The 16095-nt window shown below is 41.8% G+C and overlaps 1 protein-coding gene across 1 annotated transcript in view; it reads left to right on the plus strand.

Annotated features, from left to right (window-relative positions):
* The window catches only part of LOC111950523 (spectrin beta chain, non-erythrocytic 4-like), a 29062-nt gene extending 13800 nt beyond the window's left edge, over positions 1-15262 (plus strand). Inside the window, exons 11-18 of the mRNA XM_023968150.2 lie at positions 4100-4184; positions 5382-5611; positions 5828-7293; positions 7497-7560; positions 7671-7918; positions 8124-8294; positions 8446-8488; positions 8828-15262. Coding sequence (XP_023823918.2) covers positions 4100-4184; positions 5382-5611; positions 5828-7293; positions 7497-7560; positions 7671-7918; positions 8124-8294; positions 8446-8488; positions 8828-9157 — 2637 coding nt within the window. The 3' untranslated portion in view covers positions 9158-15262. The remainder of the gene's footprint in view (positions 1-4099; positions 4185-5381; positions 5612-5827; positions 7294-7496; positions 7561-7670; positions 7919-8123; positions 8295-8445; positions 8489-8827) is intronic.
* Positions 15263-16095: the final 833 nt, after the last annotated feature.

Genomic DNA, 16095 nt, shown 5'->3' on the forward strand with positions numbered 1-16095 from the left:
ATGATGTGAAGTGGTGGGTTTTGCTGCATACAGTGTGATGTGAAGTGTGGTTTTGCTGCATCACAGTGTGATGTGAAGTGTGGTTTTCCTGCCATAACAGTGTTGATGTGAAGTGTGGTTTTGCTGCATACAGTGTTGATGTGAAGTGTGGTTTTGCTGCCATACAGTGGTGATGTAGAAGTGTGGTTTTGTGCATACAGTGTGATGTGAAGTGTGGTTTTGCTGCTACAGTGTGATGTGAAGTGTGCGTTTTGGCTGCATACAGTGTGATGTGAAGTGTGGTTTTGCTGCATACAGTGTGATGTGAGGTGTGGTTTTGCTGCATACAGTGTGGATGTGAAGTGTGGGTTTTGCTGCCTAACCAGCTGGCACTTGGTTCCTTGGAAGTTGTGGGAAGTATGTTTTTTAGTTTCACATTAGTTGTGGGAATGAAGCCATAAGTTTCCCGACCGTAAAACAGAATACTTTTTAAACATACTGAGAACAGAAGTGAACGGTTTTGCCTGTTCTGGAAACATTTATGTTTAGGTTGCGGGAGGTTCTGAAAATGTTTTACTTTGGTTCCTTGAAAGTTTTCCTGGGAGGTTTATTAAGGCTTTGAGAACGTTATTCTGAGGGTTTTAATAAACTTCCTTAAAACTTTCACTGAATGTTTTAATAAGACTTTTAATAACACTGCTAGCTTATTTTGGGTTAACATTTTTTGAACTCCAAGCACAAGATAAGACACAATGGAAATTTCATTTACTTATTCTTTAATCATACGAACACATTTAATTTTCTTTGTTCACGGCAATCAAGTGAGATTCAAACAATAATCCTTCTGTTCTCCATACATGGAATTAGTCCATTGCGCCACCAGGATGGAGCTAGCTATAACATGTTTGTTTGTTGTTGTTGTGTTTTAACAGCCCTTTTCTCCCAACTTTCATGATACCCATTTGCGATCCAATTACTCCCCTAACCCGGACAACGCTGTGGCCAAGTGTGCGCGCGCCACTATGGGACCCCGGTCATGGCCGGTTGTGACACAAGCCTGGGATTGACACACGGGTCTGTAGTGACACTAAAGCACAGCGATGTAGTGCTTGGGTTACTGCGCCACTTGACGGCTGTGCAATGTTTTTGTACGTCTACTCAAACGGGTGCAGCCAACACACCTGAAAACACACCTTAATAAAGATGCACTATGGAGAAATCGCAAAAGTTACATATAAACAGGCTTTTAACATGATATAGTTTTTGTTGATGCTTAGAACAGAATGTATATGTTTTTAACTAACATTCTTAGAACTTCACCTGAGCATTACTAACATTTTCTTGTGGTTTTTATGTAAAGTTTTCTTAACGCTACTTAGAAAAATTTGAAGAACATGACTTTAATTTAGAACCATGAGGAAACCCGGCAGGAACACGTTATGCTGAAAGTATGAAATTCCCACAACAGAAAGTTGTTCTCTGAAACCTATTTGAGAACATTCGCCAATGTCAAACCAGTTGGAAGAACATTTCATTACCCACTGTAAATTAAATGTACGCAATGTTTGAAACTTTAGGAAATATTCTGTTAAAATAATGAAATACGCAAGATTTTTTTTTTTTTTTTGTCAAAGTCCCTTAAATGTGCTGACAGAATGTTCGCAAAGCCAAGCAACTATCTGCCACCATTCCTGAAAGTTGTGGACAAGTTGTATGAAAAAACCACAGTAGGACAACCACGCTGTCACCAAGCTCTAAGAAACATATGGTTCTCAGAACATTTTGTGCTAGCTGGGTACAGTGTGTAATGAGATTTTTGCTGCATACAGGTGATGTGAAGTGTGGTTTGGATCCATACAGGTGTGATGTGGGGAAGTGTGTTTGGATCCATACAGTGTGATGTGAAGTGTGGTTTGGATCCATACAGTTGTGGATGGTGAAGTGTGGTTTTGGAATCCATACGTGTGATGTGAAGTGTGGTTTGGATCCCTAACCGTGTGATGTGATGTGTGGTTTGGATCCATTACAAAACAGTGGGGGGGTGGGGGAAATTTTTTGTTTGAATGGTGGGTGGTTTTGGATCCATACAGTGTGTGTGTATATATTGTGGTTTTTTGATCCCATACAGTGTGATGTGAAGTGTGGTTTGGATCCATACAGTGTGATGTGGAATGTGTGGTTTTGGATCCATACAAGTGTGAATGTGATGTGTGGTTTGGATCCATACAGTGTGGATGTGAAAGTGTGGTTTGGATCCATACGTGTGATGTTTTGCTGCATACAGATTCAGTGTCATTTGTGGTTTTGCTGTATACTTTATGTAGGTGGAAGTTAATATGTGATGCCTGACCTCCTCGGAGGCTGGGGTTGCCTGCGGCCAGCAGGAATCTTTCCGCAGCTCCACACATTGCTGTAAATTGTCTTCCCTAACGGCCATCCATCTTGGCTTTCAGCTAACCATGAGGCTGTTTCATCATCACTCTGGCCAGAAGACGAGGTCCCTGGCGGAAGCCACCCCAATAGGACAGCGTCAGAACAGGAGGGAAAGCACAAAATGCAATGTCAGAAAAGAAGAGTGGAAGAGACGGACCTATTACGCATTTTTTTTCCCTATATCATACTTTCCAGTATGGTTCTTAGGGCAACTGTATTGTAGATACATAAGTTTTTCTGTAACCAGGCCTGCGAAGTGGGCAGGTCGGCTCAGCTAGCTAGTGTGAAAAGAGGTATGTGTGAAAATGTTACGCCAGGGTGGCTTTGACTAGTGGGTTCTGAAAACCAGCTAAAGAACGTAAAGTTACGTATGTTGATGTATCCTTAAAATAATAAATGAGGACTACTTAAATAACTGTAAACAAAAACAACATCTTTTTTCCCCTTATTTTCCCCCACAACCAAATTAAACTGAAATGGCAGAATATTAATAGGAATTAGGTCCAAGGTGACGAAGCATTTTTATTTTTAAACACTAAGTACACAACAGCTTTATTGGGCATAACATGAATTGGTCTATCTACAGTCGTGCAAGCCAAGAAGGTTATTAGATAAACTAGGCCCGTGCTGAAATGGGTGTTACTAAATAGAGAGAATAACATATCTGATACTGCCACAAAAATATAAACGCAACATGTAAAGTGTTGGTTCCGCATGTTTCGATCAGCTTTTGAAATAAAAGATCCGCAGAAATGTCCATATGCACAAAAAAGGGCCTTATTTTTGTGCACAAATGTGTTTCCATCCCTGTTAGTGCGCAATTTCTCGCTTTGCCAAGATAATCCATCCCACCTGACAGTTTGTGGGCATATCAAGAAAAGCTGATTAAACAGCTGGGAATCATTAACATGAAGTTCACACTTGTGCTGGGGACAATAAAGGCCACTCTAAAATGTGGCAGTTTTATCAACACAACACAATGCCAAGGATGTATCAAGTTTTGCAGGAAGCGTGCATTTGGCATGCTGACTGCAGGAAATGTCCCAACCTAGAGCTGTTGCCAATAATTTCAACATATCATTCTTCTCTACTACCTCACACGCGCTCCAATGTCATTTTTTGAGAATTTGGCAGTATGTCCACACTGGCTCAAAGCCAAACACAGTCCATGTTGTAACCACAACCAGCCCAGGACCTCCACATCCGGGCTTTCCTAACCTGTCTGGGATGGTCTGAAGACCAGCCCACCGGAGAGCTGAGGAGTATAATCTGTCTGTAATCAAGCCTTTGGCGGGGAAAAACTCATATCTTGATTTGGCTTGGGCCTGGTCCCCCCATAGATGGGCCTGGCTCCCAAGTGGGTGGGCCTATGCCCTCCTAGGTCCCCCCATGGCTGCGCCCAAGCCTAGTCATGTCAAATCCAACTGTATGCAGCAAAACCACACTTCACTCATGCTGTGTTAGTTAAAACCTGCTGCAAAACAAAAAAAAATGAATAACTAAAATATTATATTATGAATATTGTGTAGGTTTGTCTTCAATGGAGGTGTATCACTTAAACCTCACATGATGATGAATATAATTCCCTGTCAAGACTGACTTCAAATGTTTTAATATATTGTCGTTGCATTCCATTTGTTGTGATCTTGAACGCTCCCCAACCGTCTCTCTCCCCCTCTTGACACAGATAAAGGAGAAGTTGGATGCGCTCCTGGCTAAGCAGAAGGATCTCTCTGAGAGATGGGACAAACAGCAGGAGAAGCTGCAGCGCAGTGAGTGACTCACTACACTGGCAGGCACCGTGGAGGGAGCACAAACAGCTTTCAGGCAGCACTGCAGAAATCTTTATATGGAGGAAGGAAGGGCTTGTGTTCGAGAGTACTGGTTTTAGATTGTGCCTCAGAGCAGGCATCTTCACACTGCACATTTTTTGTGAACAACATGGCTTTCACTATGAATATTTATGTTTGTGTGTGGGCTTCAACAATAGTTTCAACGTGACTAGACTACACACTAAAATAAATAGTTATATATAGTACCAAATAAGGGTTATTTGGCTTGTTACCATAGTGGACCCTTTTTGGTGCTATTTTGAACAATTTTTTGAAGTTTCTACAAAGAACCATTCTCATAAGGTCATTTCCTGGGATTCTACAAATAACCAGTGCATTTACCTGGAGCTAACTCTGCAAATAGCAGTGCTATTCCATAGGTGTTATTATTGTGTTAATTGACAAGTTGAATCACGTTTGCTAGCTATAGAACAGCTGGGGGACCCTAAGGAAAGAATTGGGAACCACTGATTTAGACACAAGACACCGTAACTGTCCATAGTCATATTTAAGTATTGACGTAAGACATGACCATAATGTATTATTCCAGCCCAGGTGCAATTTAGCAGTGTATGTGCAAAGTTTTAGACTGATTCAATGAACCATTGCATTTCTGTTCAAAATGTTGTATCAAGACTGCCCAAATGTGCCTAATTTGTTTATTAATAACTTTTCATGTTCAAAATTGTGTACTCTCCTGAAACAATAGCATGGTATTATTTCACTATAATAGCTACTGTAAATTGGACAGCGGAGTTATATCAGATATGTCTATGTCCTGGGAAATGTTCTTGTTACTTACAACCTCATGCTAATCGCATTAGCCTACGTTAGCTCAACTGTCCCACAGGGGACCTGAAGAAACATATTTTCTAAGTGTGTAGATTACACTTTACAGAACAGTACAGCCATCAAATACATCTGATACAACATCAACACAAGACCTAGCCGATTCAGAGCTGAGATAACCACGCCAAACTCAGACTTTCATGTAAATCATTAACTTATGTCAATGGAAGACCCATTCATGCCCATGCAGCATAAATGTGTACAGTATGAGGTTCGTCAATGTTCAAAGACTTTGTTATAATAAGGAATATCGAGTTAAGCATGCCTATCTCTTCTTCTTTCCTTCAGAGAAGGATCAGTTCCAGTATGCCCAGGAGACGGTGAAGGCGGAGGCCTGGCTGAAGGCCAAGGAGCCCCTGATTAGCTCCAGCTCCTCCTCTAGGGTGGCTGGGGGGGCTGGAGGAGATGCCCAGGCCCAGACTGATGAGGTGGAGCAACTCATCCTCCGCCACGAGGCCTTCCGCAATGCTGCAGCCACCTGGAAGGAGCGCTTCAGCTCACTGAGACAGCTCTCCAATGTAAGCCTTTCTTTAGATAGATACAGACAGTCTACTTAAGGATTTACTTATGTCTGTTGTCTAACATATCCATTAGGATTTTGTTAAACAAGGGTTTAATTAGATATTTGATTCAATAATTTATAGGACACGTCTTTGCAGTACATGTGCAGTAAACTTGCTAGTTGTTTTACTGTTACATTTGAGGTTGCAGTTCACTTCAATCTCTTCTCTCAGGCAGAGAAGCTGAGAGAAGAACAGAGCAGCAAGCCTTCCCCAATGCCACTCTCCAGTCGGAGGATGTTCCCATCATCCTGTCTCACTCCGACCGTTCCTCTTGCTACCTCAACTCTGCTGAGACAGACGGTCCAGGTGCATATTGAGCCCAGGCCCAAGSAGACCAGTCTGGAGATGTCTGCCTCTGCCTCCTCTGCAGCCCAAAGGTTGGGTTCTACCATAGCCAGCTACGCTCCTGTCATAAATGGCTCTGGTTACCATGGACTGGACCATCAGAGCAGCAGCGGGGGATTGGAGAGTTCCAACTACCCTGGACTGAACCATCCGGGCGGTGGAGGAGTGGACAGCAGCTCTAGTTACCTTGGAGGGAACCATCAGACTGGCCCCCCGCCAGTGGATAGTTCTGGCTACCTTGGACTGAACCATCAAAGCAGTGGGGGTATGGTTAGTCCAGGCTACCTACCTCAAAACCAAAGTAGTGGGGGTATGTGTGGTCCAGGCTACCTACCTCAAAATCAAAGCAGTGGGTGTATGGGTAGTCCAGGCTACCTGCCGCAAAATCAAAGTAGTGGGGGTATGGGTAGTCCAGGCTACCTGCCACAAAATCTAAGTAGTGGGGGTATGGGTAGTCCAGGCTACCTGCCGCAAAATCAAAGTAGTGGGGGTATGGGTAGTCCAGGCTACCTGCCTCAAAATCAAAGTAGTGGAGGTATGGGTAGTCCAGGCTACCTGCCTCAAAATCAAAGTAGTGGGGGTATGGGTAGTTCAGGCTACTTGCCGCAAAATCAAAGTAGTGGGGGTATGGGTAGCTCAGGCTACCTTGCACAAAATCAAAACAGTGTTGGTATTGGTAGCTCAGGCTACCTTGGGCAAAATCAAAGTAGTGGGGGTATGGGAAGTACTGGCTACCTTGCACAACACCAAGGTAGTGGGAGTATGGGTAGTTCAGGCTACCTTGCGCAAAGTGTTGGGGGTATGGGTAGTTCTAGCTATCTGCCTCAAAGTGGTGGGGTCATGGACCCCAAAATGGCATATGCGTGGCAGCATCTGAAAGCTGACTGCATGCAGCCCAGGATCAACCACATGCAAAAAGCTGTCAACCCCCTCCTGGAGGCCAGCAGGGCGCAGAGGGAACAGTTTGGGGACATCCCCATGGTGGATATGATCGGGCCAGAGTCTGGCCTGGATCTCCTCCACGGCAGGCTCCAGAGGGACCCCCGCGGCAGCCGCTCAGACCCCCAGATGGACCACCTGCGGCGGGAGAGGGAGTACAAGCTAGGTCGGCAGACCTCCAGCGAACAGGAGATTCAGGCGCGGCTCAACGAGCTGCCAATGATTGTGCGCCAGGAGCGCTATAGGCGACGCCTGGAGAGGCAGTCGTCCAGCGAGCAGGAGGGCAGTGGGAAGGCGAGGACACCGAGGCAGGACGACTCCAGCGACATGGAAGGCTCCGACAAGCGCTCAACGTGAGTCCAGGACTGCCTGGTCATAACCTCAGCAGTTCTTCACTGTGCTGTTTGTTTGTGGAAACTCATTTAACAAGCTCATTACAAAAACAGTTATTACAATTTGCACTGTCCACCATGATCCAAAACCATTGATTTGGAAGGTAGAGTATTGACTATATTCCCTGTTTGGGTGACTCATGGCAGAAACTGTGTCATTGCAGAGAGAAGAGAGCCACCACCATGGCTGAGATTGTGGAGCAGGCCCAGGAGAGAGAGGCAGCACAAGTAAGTTATTTCACATGTACAGTATTTCGTATTTTGTTTTTGTATAATGAGGCCACACAGGCCTGCTTTTCGGATTTCTGAATGACACACCTCTCTCCTGTTTGTTCCAGGCTCGAGGGGAGACGTACCGCCCCACCAGCAGCCTCTCAGCACCTGTGACCTACGAGCGCCCGCGCGCCCGAGACCGTCCCAAACCCCGCAGGAGACCCCGTCCCAAAGAGCCTGAGGAGAAGCGACGCTCTCGCTCGGCTCCGGCCCAGAGTCCGGCACAACTTCTGCCGCCCTCACACACTGCCCATAACGAAGGCTTCCTGTACCGCAAACACGACTTTGAGGGCCACCAGAAGAGTCCCAGCAGGTGGGCGTCCACCGACTCAGTTGCACACACCACACACCACGCAGACAAAAGTTAAAAGGTTAATGTAGCTAGATCACAAAATAATATGTGTATATACAGTACTCTATTGACACACATATTGACACACTATGAGTTCACAATTGGAAGAAAGTAGAAACGTGCATAAGCAGTTGCCCAACAAGCTGTTCTTGTTCTTGTTTTGCAGTAAGTCCTGGGTGAATTTGTATTGCGTGTTGTCAAAGGGAGGGATCACTTTCTACAAGGACGCCAAGAGCACCACCACACCTTACAATGAAGAAACCCCACTCGACCTGAGCGTCTGTATATGTGATAGCACCATAGGATACAAGAAGAAGAAAAATGTCTTCGTTATCAAGTATGGCTTGATGAAGAGGATATTTTTTTACTCCACCTTATTCCTTATTTTAGCATATAATCATTTTCTTCACCTTAAAACGTTTGAGTGACCAGAGGATAGACTCTTGGTACTTCCAGTAACAATGTCTCTCTCCTTTCTTCTACAACAGGAAAAATGATGGCAATGACTATATTTTCCATGCAAAGGATGAGGTAAGAATGCCTGTGATGAATGTTTCATTTAATGTCTTAACATCAATGTTTTATTCCCATTAGAGAGCTAGATAGGCCACCCCTCTGAGCAGAGTTCCTCTCTAGGTTTCTTCCTACAGTAGGTTCTTTCCTTCTAGGGAGTTTTTCCTGACCACTGTGCTTTCGCTTGGCTTTGCTTGTTRTTTGGGGTCTAGGCCAGGTAACCGTAAAGCACTTTGTGACAACTGCTGATGTAAAAAAGGACTTTAAAAAACACATTTGATTGATTAAATTACTGGTCCTGCTTCTTGGTTTTGTGGAAACCCTGACAATATCATGTCTCTGGGTGCACTTTTGCAGGAGGACCTGAAGGCTTGGGTCACTAACATCACCACCAGTATAACTGAACACGAGGAGATTGCCAAGTGGGACAAGCCCACCACCTCGTCCACAGATCCCGACCGCTCGGAGAGGAAGGAGAAGTCTGAGGGCGACGCAGACGCCAGGTCAGAGAGGTCTGAGATGGGAGGAGAGGTGGAGGAGGAGGAGAGGTCAGAGAAAGAGAGGTCTGAGAAGGGAGAGGGGTCCAAGAAGACGGGAGAAGGCTCAGAGAAAGCAGACACGTCGGAGACGGGTGAGAGGGCAGAGGGAGGGGCAGGGGGCTCCAGCACGTCAGGGAAGAGCAAATGATCCCCGCTGAGTGGAGGAGTGGACTGGCATTCAACCATCTAAAGCCCCCCCCCCTCCTAACTTTACCCTACGACACCAGACAGTGCTGAACAAGAGAGACGGGGGGAGATGTGTACATTTCTGTGCATATTTTCTCTCTTTTTCTCTCTCTCTATCTCTCTGTCTCTCTCTGTGACATCCTGAGGCTTGGGTCCTAATGTTAACTGTGACTGACTGATCTTACAGCCCCTCCCCCTCCCCCAGGCAAAATACATCAATACTTGCATTGCATTGTGGCCCTTGCTGGTAGGTTGGAGGATAGGGGAGATTAACCAGCGCCACTGTGTGGTCACAGGCATTTGTCACAGTCACGACTCATTGATCATTTATTTCTTGGATTCACAGCATCTCTCAGTATATATATAATATACCTATGACTGACTATGTAATGCTCTGTCTAAAACAACCCAAGCAGTGGTGAATGAAATGTCTCACAATATTTTGAAAAAGCTTTTTTCTGAAGCAATATACTTTTTTATTTCTTCTCTTTGTTTGAGAGAGAGTGAAAGGAGACAAGAAACAGTTGCTTATTAATTCTATGATTGTTCACATTCATCATCAGCTTATTTCTGTCAGGTCAGCAGCACCTTAAACACTTCCAACACGTCTGTGTATACTCAGCATATTGACATTTRAAACCCACCTCATTGCTATCTCTGAGTCTTGTTGTCATGATGGAATGCTGGTATTACCTACTTGTGTTAATAATTGAATTGATCAACACATGATTCTCTTCTGAACTTTTGGATTAATCATGTACAGGCCCATGCCATACCAGGAATAAAGGTGAAATAGGGTTGCCAACTGATTAAAACTCAATCACATTCAAGAGTCTATTCAAGGAGGCAATGCCCAACATAACCTCCTTGTGGTGCCAGACCTGTGTCATGGCATGACAGTATAGTGCACCTTCTATTTGAATGCCTTCATGTTCTTCGTGGTCTTGAGAAGTTCACCAATTTTTTAATTCATTTGGCAGTGCAATAATTCCATCTGAAGGGAAGGTCTGTGTAAAATGCTAATATCATGGTAGATCTTAAACTATCCCCACATAAAGTATGGTGGAGCATTAGAACCTCATTGCTGTTTTTATTATATTATTAGAATATATTTGACAGGGACTGTAATGGTTTCACTTGTGAAAATACAGTAGTAACATCAACATTACGTGAACCCCAGAATATACAGTTGAAGTCAGAAGTTTACATACACTTAGTTTGGAGTCCTTAAAACTTGTTTTTCAAACACTCCACAAATTTCTTGTTAACAAACTATAGTTTTGGCAAGTCGGTTAGGACATCTACTTTGTGCATGACACAAGTAATTTTTACWACAATTGTTTACAGACAGATTATTTWACTTATAATTCACTGTATCACAATTCCAGTGAGTCAGATGTTTACATACACTAAGTTGACTGTGCCGTTAAATAGCTTGGAAAATAACAGAAAATGATATCATAGCTTTAGAAGCGTCTGATAGGCTAATTGACATAATTTGAGTCAATTGGAGGTGTACCTGTGGATGTATTTCAAGGCCTACCTTCAAACTCAGTGCCTCTTTGCTTGACATCATGGGAAAATCAAAAGAAATCAGCCAAGACCTCAGAAAAAAAATTGTAGACGTCCACAAGTCTGGTTCATCCTTGGGAGCAATTTCCAAACGCCTGAAGGTACCATGTTCATCTGTACAAACAATAATACGCAAGTATAAACACCATGGGACCACGCAGCCGTCATACCGCTCAGGAAGGAGACGCGTTCTGTCTCCTAGAGATGAACGTACTTTGGTGTGAAAAGTGCAAATCAATCCCAGAACAACAGCAAAGGACCTTGTGAAGATGCTGGAGGAAACAGGTACAAAAGTATCTCTATCCACAGCAAAATGGGTCCTATATCGACATAACCCGTAAGGCCGCTCAGCAAGGAAGAAGCCACTGCTCCAAAACTGCCATAAAAAAGCCAGACTACGGTTTGCAACTGCACATGGGGACAAAGATTGTAATTTTTGGAGAAATGTCCTCTGGTCTGATGAAACAAAAATAGAGTTGTTTGGCCATAATGACCATCGTTATGTTTGGAGGAAAAAGGGGGAGGCTTGCAAGCTGAAGAACACCKTCCCAACCATGAAGCACGYGGGTGGCAGAATCATGTTGTGGGGGTGCTTTGCTGCAGGAGGGACTGGTGCACTTCACAAACTAGATGGCATCATGAGGAACGAAAATTATGTGGATATTTTGAAGCAACATCTCAAGACATCAGTCAGGAAGTTAAATCTTGGTCACAAATGGGTCTTCCAAATGGACAATGACTCCAAGCATACTCCAAAGTTGTGGCAAAATGGCTCAAGGACAACAAAGTCAAGGTATTGGAGTGGCGATCATAAAGCCCTGACCTCAATCCCATAGACAATTTGTGGGCAGAACTGAAAAAGCGTGTGCGAGCAAGGAGGCCTACAAACCTGACTCAGTTACACCAGCTCTGTCAGGAGGAATGGGCCAAAATTCACCTAACATATTGTGGGAAGCTTGTGGAAGACTACCCGAAACGTTTGACCCAAGTTAAACAATTTAAAGGCAATGCTACCAAATACTAATTGAGTGTATGTAAACCTCTGACCCACCGGGAATGTGATGAAAGAAATATAAACTGAAATAAATCATTCTCTCTACTATTATTCTGACATTTCACATTCGTAAAATAAAGTGGTGAATCTAACTGACCTAAGACAGGGAATTTTTACTAGGATTAAATGTCAGGAATTGTGAAAAACTGAGTTTAAATGTATTTGGCTAAGGTGTATGTAAACTTCCGACTTCAACTGTATCATAAACTACTTCTCCCTCCCTGTTTTCTGTCTTTCTGAGATTAAACCAATAGAAAATGATTGTCAGTCAGAGGAGGATTTATGTACAATTGTCATGATCTAGTCATTAAATTGTAGATATCTTTACGTACAGTACACCAATAAATCCTATGCTCTAATAAACAGAGTTCTATGGAATGAAGTGGGTTAAGATTAAAACATTTACATTAATCTACACAAATGAAATGGGGAAACAACATCAGTCAATTACGATATTGCTGTTTATTTCATTTAAATGAAAAATATGCAAATTTGGAGTCACTAACAAAGGATAGTGTATATACACCAATATCTAGTTAGATTTAACATTTTACAAGGGAAACATGTGCTGGACCTAGGTACATTTGTTGTGTATTTATAAATGTGTATTTCATTTAATTGATCATACGGGTTTGCTACAGACAGTTTTTTCTATTAGTAGTTAGATCCTGTCAGGCAAGTGAATTATTATAAGAACAGTCCTGTTGAGAATGATAGGCCTTTGCTACATTTACTGGAACTGGTTAACTGGCTTGGATGATAACAAAGAATTTGCTAACCTGAATGCTAGTTTATTTAGCAACTCTGGAGCTGATCAGACTGGTAATCCAGGCTACACACGTTTTAGCTGTGACTCTTGAGCTATGACTTCAAAGCTAAATACAACCATACATCCACAAAATGTTTTGCTTGCTTCAGTCATATTGGATGATTAATTATGAACATATATTGATAAGAAAGTTAATGAACACAAATAAAATGTTGGTTTAGTTAGTACTGTACACCTACAATATGAAACCTCAGGGTAGCCTAGTGGTTAGAGTGTTGGACTAGTAACCGAAAGGTTGCAAGTTCTAATCCCTGAGCTGACAAGGTACAATCTGTCGTTCTGCCCTTGAACAGGCAGTTAACCCACTGTTAACTGCCTAGGCCGTCATTGAAAATAAGAATTTGTTCTTAACTGACTTGCCTAGTTAAATAAAGGTAAACTCTTTTTTTWTTTTTTWTTTTTTAAATAGCCAGCATAGTATGATTGAAATTTGGTCAACTCTATTTCAAATGGGCTACTTTTGAATTATGTTTACAGATATGTTTTATCTGATTCCTAAATGCCCCATACCATGGACCTTCCAAATCAAACATCATTGCTTAAAGTGTTCTGTGTGTGTTATTAGTCATAACCAAATCTCTAAAAAATATAAATAAAAAACCTTGTCAAGCCTTATTCCCAAAACCAGTAGTTAGAAAATGAATTGATTTCACAATATACTCAATACAGACTGTTCCATTTGACTCAGGATGCAAATACTGGCACTCATTGGTATTAAAGTGTTATGACACAAGCAACAGTCTAACTGCAGCTTGTTGATTGGACGCAGTTAACTTATTGGTAAGACTTGAATATATCATGATATACTGTATGTGTTATGTCATCTGTTACAATGTCGACTAGAAACTGTTGAGAAACTGTCAATTACAGTATAACAACAAACTGTCTATTGTAGGTGGTTATTGTAGGTACCACCATGCCATTTTGGATTACAGGCTTTAAAAACAAATGGTACCTAAAATGATAATTTATTAGTAGGCTTATTACCAATTGTTTTCATTGTAACTATTTCCTCCGGAATTGAGCCTTTCATTGCAATACATATTTATTAGTTAAACACTAGTAGCTGTTTCTCTTATTTTCCACTGTGGAAAGAGAGAGGCTCTCCTAATTCTATTCATTCTAATTCTATGGTTCCGCCATCTACATTCTTATCAGAGAAATCCCAGCATCACTTGATTAAACAAACAGGTTAATACTATAATACTTACTAAACACATATAAATACTACAATATCTACTAAACACAGAAATACTATAAGGCCTACTAAACACACAGAAACAAGGTAACGTAAAGCTCTTGACCTCATGGCTAGTGTTTTTGTGATTTTGTGTTTTTCTTGTCTCCGATACTGTGTTAGTGTACCTTAATGATACCTATACCTTGCTGCTATGACATTTTCTCTATGTAAACCTCCTTACTTGCTGATGCAAAATTTACGTGAACATTGGTGTATGCTTGACACAAAGGTGTTAAGCCAAGAGTTTTTGAAAAAGTAATCATCAACCATCCTCCACAGATCAGTAGATACATAATGCATTCTATATAGTAGTGGGAGAGATTCCTGATGTTGCAGCCACTCACAGTGTTTAAAAATCAAAGTAAATTTGCTTGATTGAGTAGAGAAAGTTAACAGATTCCTGTGTTAGAGATTTCACTCTGAAGTAGAATAATAGAAAAAAAAGTTAATTTAATTTGGCAAATTAGTAAACACAGAGTGTACTGTTCTTGAGACAGGCGTACGCAAAGGTCAATTCTCTTGATTTTGAGGGGGTAAACATACTGTCATTATAACACCTCATGACGTAATCACCAATTAGCATTGGCAAACATTTATTAGAATTCATGGACTTAATCCATATGACCAGCTATGTACTTAATGCTCCAATCTCCACTTCTTAATGCCTTTGTGCATTTAACACATGGAGCAAAATGTCAAGTGTCATGACTGGTAATGTCAAGTGTCATGATGACACACTTATGTAGGCATAATGACYCAGTTATGTATACGCCTTCAACTAAAGTATTCCCTGTATTTAACCAAGTCATTTGTTACATTTTTTGTAAGAAGAAGAAAAACTGTCAGTGTCATAAAGCCACCTGGGGTTAGTAACTGAACCACATAGCTCTGACAACCTAAGTGAATAAATCAGTCATAGATGTCAAATGAAGGGCTGGTCTTTTAAAAAACAACTGTGTTTTCTGTTTTGAGGTAATAACGCTTCAGATCAGTAAGCTTGAAATCTTTGCTTATGTACAGTATGTTGGTACACAATAAAACATTTTTATGCTGTATTCTGTAGCCCTCTTATAGCAGATCAGTGAAAGGCTGAAACACATCAGAGCTACTCGCAGTTTTCAAGAGAGACGCAAGTCGAAACATTAATAATTGATGATGTGCACAGTGTAAAACGCTAGTGACGACGCAGGGTCTATAAGAAATATACATGTATACAGTATTGCACAAAGTCTGCACAACTCAATGTATGTCTTTTAAGAATGTACATTTTAATTCTGATTTGTTTATTAATAGACTGGAGCAACATCTGCCAATATCTGTCTGTTGAAATATGAAATATGGTATTGTCTCATAAACTCTGTTCATCCCTTAATCTGGGCACTGTCGTTTTTAATACTGTATATAGCTTGACTGGCACCCATTTACATGAAAATCACATTATTTATTTCACAATGCACAAGAACCTCAAATCGAATTATTAGCTCTGATCATTGGCCCATTTCCAATAATATAAGCAGATCAATTCTGTATGGCTTCTATATGATACTGTGTACAATTATTTACTGAGACGTGTTCTCTACAATAATACTTTAGGTGTATGTTGGTCTTTGTCCTGCACCAACCTGCAGATCTCTATCACTACATCTCTGTTTTAGACATGGACACTGGTAGACATGGAACTGTCCTTTCCAGAAGTTGTTTGAGTCTAAATGTATGCCCATGCACCACCAGTTTGTTATCGCCACGTGCCAGGCTTCAGACACACAGGTAGTGAAGGAACACTACCAATCAGTGAACTCAAATGAAAAGGATATCTTTATCTATTTCAAGTCTTCTGCAAGCCATTAATCAACAAATGGTTCAACAAAAGACGTTCTACTTGATAATGAGGTGTGATGATAAAAGCACAACAGGAACGTATTGTAACGTTCGCCGTCTGGAGGAGAAGAAGAGGACCAAGATGCAGCGTGGTATGTGTCCATAATGTTTTAATAATAAAACTGAACACTGAAAAAAAACAATAAACCGACAAACGAACAGTCCCGAAAGCTGAAACACAAAAACACTAAACAGGAAATAACCACCCACAAAACACAACAGAAAACAGGCTACCTAAATATGGTTCCCAATCAGAGACAATGACTAACACCTGCCTCTGATTGAGAACCATATCAGGCCAAACGAGAAACCCAACATAGAAACKCA

Source organism: Salvelinus sp. IW2-2015, linkage group LG23, assembly GCF_002910315.2.
Source record: "Salvelinus sp. IW2-2015 linkage group LG23, ASM291031v2, whole genome shotgun sequence".
NCBI classification, from domain to species: domain Eukaryota; kingdom Metazoa; phylum Chordata; class Actinopteri; order Salmoniformes; family Salmonidae; genus Salvelinus; species Salvelinus sp. IW2-2015.